Source organism: Polistes dominula, unplaced genomic scaffold (assembly GCF_049000335.1).
Source record: "Polistes dominula isolate Pdom_NZ unplaced genomic scaffold, Pdom_raw_medaka contig_77, whole genome shotgun sequence".
Classification (NCBI taxonomy): Eukaryota; Metazoa; Arthropoda; class Insecta; order Hymenoptera; family Vespidae; genus Polistes; species Polistes dominula.
Window position 1 is genome coordinate 2,529,714 of NW_028301152.1, and position 6,000 is coordinate 2,535,713.

The 6,000-nt window shown below is 33.9% G+C and overlaps 1 protein-coding gene across 4 annotated transcripts in view; it reads left to right on the top strand.

Moving 5' to 3' along the window:
• The window catches only part of LOC107064140 (Smg6 nonsense mediated mRNA decay factor), a 93,134-nt gene extending 88,211 nt beyond the window's left edge, over window positions 1–4,923 (top strand). For all 4 annotated transcript variants that reach the window (XM_015316500.2, XM_015316502.2, XM_015316503.2 and 1 more), the window contains 3 exons: window positions 2,591–2,811; window positions 3,866–3,950; window positions 4,356–4,923. In XM_015316500.2, the coding sequence (XP_015171986.1) occupies window positions 2,591–2,811; window positions 3,866–3,950; window positions 4,356–4,495 (446 nt within the window). In that variant the 3' untranslated portion in view covers window positions 4,496–4,923. The remainder of the gene's footprint in view (window positions 1–2,590; window positions 2,812–3,865; window positions 3,951–4,355) is intronic.
• Window positions 4,924–6,000: the final 1,077 nt, after the last annotated feature.

Genomic DNA, 6,000 nt, shown 5'->3' on the forward strand with positions numbered 1-6,000 from the left:
TTTCGATCGAGTCCTCTTGGAATACATCTTCTCTTTTCCTCCCTCGATTTGCCGTGAATTGTCTGGGAAGAGGATACGGCTGGTAGACACTTAATTTATTGGGCCGAAGAAAGTTTACCCAAACTCCATTTGCATCTTTCGTGGGGTACCATCTCGTATCGCGATCCGATCGCCTAGCGAGCATAAGTATATATATATGTCTTTCTTTTTCTTTTTTTCTTCTCCTTCTCTCTCTTTCTCTCCCTGAAACAACTAAAGTGATTATCTATTGTTTATATCAATCGAGTAACGTGTAAAATTCCGACGAACGGTATATTTGATCAATACTTCTGTGCCACGTATCTTACGTAAGATTGTCCGTGTAAATAATAATAAATCTTAAAAATTGTTAAAAAAAATATGAAGTTGGTCGAAACATATCTTTTCTCGTGCATTCGTCATTTGGTACCAAATTATTTGATTTAACATTACAACTAAAGGAAATATTTAGGTAGCTAACTTTAAATGGGTTACAACGTGTATATGAATTTATCAGAAAAATTTAAGAATCATTTTTGATCTTTTGACCCTTCTTCAAAGAGTTCCACCCTTAATAATAAGAATCTTAATAAATCGTTATATTCAACCATTCGTTCCACTAATATACAGTAATTCATGTAGACAAAATTTAAACGCATCCACTGCAAGAAGGTAACCAAAAAAATATCATTCGAAAAAGTAATTCTCGATTTTTCTTCGCCATGCTTCGCCAAATGTATCCTTGTACCGCGAACAGCCATCCTTTCTGTCATCTACGGTTTATATGATACGTGCGTTGCCAAGTGGGAAGGAGAAAAGAGAAACAAGAGTCGTTAGTTCGTTGTGCGTACATACATAGACTAATACACACATATACACGTATATTTTGTCGTGTATATAAGGGAAGGAAGAGGGAGACCGAAAAACGAAAGTACGTCTTCATGCAAAATCGACTGCCGCGCTGCCCTTTGACCTCACCGGCCGGCCACGGTCTGTCTGGCTCCGACAACGGACCACGCTGAGCGTTCACAGTTAGGTTCTCACGGCTCATACATGAATGCATGTATGTGCGGTCTGAAACGAGGGACGATTGGCCGACGACGAAGAGACTGGCCGTACTGGTGCCACTTCGGTGTGCGACGCTCTACTTGCTCTGCCATTCGACTGCGTGAGCACCCATGTTTCAAACCTGTGGCCCGTCGTGTTCCTTTGAACTTCACCACCATCGATGCTAGTAGTCTCTACTATTTTGCTCGAAAAGACTACCTCATTTACTTGACCTTTGATTTCAAAAGAAAATTTACTGAAACATTTTCACACCAGTTACATTTCATCTTTTTCAATCTCCTCTGTAATTGTTTTTTTTTTTTAAGTGAAAACTTCTTTAGAATGGGAGTGATCTGAAAAGTAAATAAACGGAAACGGAGTTATGTAACGAAGCTATGAAACGGTTGCCATACTAAATAATGAGAGAAAAAGAGACAAACATAGGATTTAGACTGCGAGGGAATGAGACGGAATATAGCTATGCAGTTTTTCTTATAATATATTCTTATATTATATTCCGAAAAGTAGTGAGGTTTTTTCCGAAAAGTAGTGAGGTTTTTACTAGACTAACAGAGGTGTTTTGTTACCATGCATTTTTAAGTTACCAGAAGCAACTTGTCTTATTTTTTTTGAATTGAGAACTTGCTTGCTGTGTAATATGTTATCTATTTATATATGTTTTCAATAAAACGTATAATAATTTTTGAATGTGATAACAATAATATAATAATAATATTATAACAAATAAACCCAACAATTATCCTACTCCTGATATTCTGCAGTTGTCTCTTTCTCTCGAAACTTAGTTTTTCGAAGGTTTCACTTCTAACACGTGTGATCTGCCCACATGATATTTTTTTTTATTATTATCATTTTAACAATCAATCCATTATCGTTTAGGCACTTCTTATCCTACGACATTTATTTCGTAATGTTTAAATTATTATATTTAAATATTATGAAGAGTTTAGGTAATATTCTAAGATCAAAAGTCGTCGTTTTTATTTGTATAGATGGTAGCAAATCCTGTTACTTTTTACGTAAATTTTGTTAAAGTTTTCTCTTTTAAAAAATGGTTATATAAGAAGAATATCCGCACGAACATGAAGGCAAAGAAATTCCTGTTAAGTTTGTCAGAAGTTCTTTCCATCTTCTCTAAGCCTTCTTAATGATACTAAAGAAAATGAGTTTTTTTCTGGAAAGTCTGAGAAACCGGTTTTCAGGATAATAGTAAATATGCGAAATAGAACTTCACAAAAAGGTTGGACGACGAAAGTTTTTAGTTAACAGTATTAACGCGAATTCCTTCATTTAACTTCCATTTAAAACTTGCTCGTACTCGGTCTCTCTCTTTTTCTTTTTCTATGTATCGCCGAAAAGATGCTGTAAAAGAAACATTATCGGTAATCTCATGAATGTATTTGATGCGATATGGCGGAAATCTTGGGATCATCATCGAACAAAAGACTTTTGTCTGAAGATCAAAAGTAAATGAATTTTTTTCACAAATGAAACTTTGTTACAGTTCTAAACGAATTGGAAGGTTTGACAAGAGGCGCCGATGCCAGGGATTGCCCACCGGCGTCGAGAGCGACTTTGAATCCTGAACATGTAGCCAGAGTGGCAGAAAGTGCAAAAGCTGCATTGGCATTTGCTAGAAGCCGAAACCCGGCGATTCGATGTTTGACCACGAGAGGAACCGTCTTAACTTCCAGTACCTTTACCGTTGAAGAAGACGTCGATAAGGTAAATTATTGATCTCTTATTTTCATCATTAGCAGCTTTTATCCATCCAATCGATGAATAATTATTTATTATCAATAAAAATCATCGAATTCGTTAAAATAACATGAATACTTATAACTTTTATCTTAGTTTATACTGGATCAGTACATAAATTTTCATGAGTACAGTTAGCTGAAACAGAACAAAAAAGCATTTTAAATTATTATACAAGCATCCATTATCACTTCTTTTTTCTCTCGATAGAAATAGCACTATCTTAATGCGGATATACGGTTTCTATTTTTTTAACAAGACTCGATCTGTTTAAATATGATTAAGACCATGTTAGATACCGTATACTACTTCCTGCCGTTATCGCAGACTAGAATATTCGCTTATGCGCATGCGCAAACATGCAGATAGATTCAGCAACATTGTCCTGCGATAGGACAAATACTTTTAATTTAATTTTTTGTTAAGTTATTTTATTTATTATCTTTGATTTGCGGCTTCCTGGATGTAAGAAAAGTCATACAAGAGATCGGAATTCAGTCCTATCATTCTGATAGGTCTAGAAAAAAAAATCAATAGAAAGAAAAAGGGAGCCATTCTATCTTTCACGCATGCAAAGAAGTAAAGAGGGTGCAGAAGAAGAGAGGAAAAGGGATTACAGATCGGTGTTCATTGAAGTACAAATTTTATGATAAGGAATCGAGAGTACCCAAGAAATTCTCTTATATCGTATAGGAAAGATGGATACTTTTCGATGGGAAATAAATTGTAGTGCGAAACACGCATTTGTGATTTCTACAGTATTTCTTCATAGTAATATATCGGATATACGATTCTGATATGTTTGCAAACACGAAACTCGGTTTGTCGAGAGACATGATAACGAGAATCCCTTCGTTATTATTTCTTTTTGTCGTGTCTATTGCCTGTCTGGTTTTCTCTACTTTCTCACCCCGGTTTTTCGAACATTTCTTAAAGTTTCAAATCAGAGATAGTCGAACGTTGGAATAAACGATAGAACGAGATTTAACAACGTTAACTTTTTCTTTGATGTTCGTTGCAGGATAAATTGACTAGAAATGATGACAGAATTCTGGCTACGTGCTTGAGTTTGTGTAGAACAGGCATCAAAGAACTTAATAATCCAGGTATGTTGAATTTTGTACATTCGTTGATAATCAGTTTAATTAATCTTCAAAAATTTGATTTAAATAACTTATTAAATTAGAATAAGTAAATAATTCTAATTTTGTTTCAAATTAATAACTGATATCAATAATAACCTATCCAATAAGTGATAAATGTAGATAACTTAATTCTGTAAAAAAAAAAAATGAAAAGAAAAAACAAAAAATTATAAGACACCAGTTATATTAGTCTTATAGAAACTATGAAATAATGGAAATTGGGTATTTTTGGGGCGGAGGATGAGAAGGGTAGTTTAGTTGCGAGTGTAGCAAACATAAAATACGGGAAATCGAATTTAAATCCTGGTTCAGTCGGAGCCCATTTTTTCGTAGGCTCACAAAATCTAATTTATCTTACCTCGACAGAGGAGAATCACCAGCCCCGACGTCTGAAGAGAGAAGTCGTGCTGTTGACGGAAGACAGAAATCTGAGAGTGAAAGCCCTCGCTAGGGACGTGCCGGTGAGAGAGGTACCCGACTTCATGGAATGGGCTGGCCTCGGTTGAGACGACTATAACTTCGTGACCAAATATTCCCACTGATGAAACAAATATCCCGTTCCCCGCCGCGCAAACTGAGACCATAAACTTAGACCAAGAGTACAGCAAAGAAGAGAGGAAAAGAGAAAAAGAAGAGCGTTTCTCTTCACATTGTTGAACCAATAAATCCTTTGTAAAGGAAAAACGCGTTAACGAAAAACGTGTTTTTATTTTTTATTTTTACGTAAGTTCATCCCCTTTAAAAAAAAAGGAAAAATAGAAGCAAAACGAAAGAAAGAAACTCGAACTTACATATCGCGTGGTCGTTACTCTTCCTGTTGTTTTTGTTCCTCTTTGCAAAAATGTTCAAACATTAGTCACAATGTTTGTACAAGGTTCTGCACGTTCGCTTTAAACATAGTAAATTAAAAAAAAAAAAAAAAAAGAAAAAAAAATAGTAGAAGCTGCCGAGAATACAGAGCGTTAAGTATTTAACCTAAATGATATATTCAAATCTTCAGTTTAAAGATACCTTTTTACAGATTCTGAGACCGCAATACTTTCCATTGCATTTCTGAATGCTAATTTCTCCGTATTCTTCTTTACTTAAGATATTTCAAGAAAAATCTAGATAAAACGAACGTAAGGAAAGTATCGATCATGAGATATTAAGTCCGGTTCTTAAGGGAAAGTAGATTTGATAGGACCGTGTTCAGGAAAAGTGTTTGCTTAAAAATACGAATAAATGGAAGCGGTTAATCAAAAGTTGGGAATGTTAAAGAGACAGAAAACAAGGAAAGAGAAAAAAAAGAAACAAATGTTAGCAAGAATATTGAATCTTGACAGTTTTTACACATTTTATTCTTCTTAGGCTCGTTTTATCAAAGAGGGTCATCTATTGTGACCGAATTTGTTGTATATCATCCTTTTAAATCGTATTTGTATGAATACATATTTGTACAAGTTTTGAATATTTTGCATATATTCTACAATGTCTGCACTAAATATATATTGCACTCGTTGTAGATTGTGCGATTGGCGCAAGTCATGTCTCTTCTTTTCTTTATATTTCTGTCATTTTTCTTTTTTAATCTCTTCTTGTTTGATATATCCTCATACAGAGTAGTTCAATTATAAAAACATTTATAATAATCTGGGTAGTATCTTTTTTATTCCAGTTTTTAAATGACGTTAAACGCTATTAAAATATTCTTTTTATTCATTCTTTTAGTCGCGTTTACATTTATCGGTTTCGTAGAGTCACTGATATGGCTGCGATGATGTATTATCAATGGTTCTCTTTTAGTCCCGATTTTTTTCTTTTTAAATAAAAAAAAATAATAATAAAAGTATTTTTATTAATAGATTAGAAATGTAATTTAGTTTTCAAATACTGAAATATTCTGTACGAGACACTAATTTACTTTTAACTTTACCCTGTTTAATTAAATATTATTTAGATGTTAATTAGAAAAAATATAATGAAAGCCTTCGGGAGAGCTAGTTTTCTTTCGTTACGTTTCATAGTATCT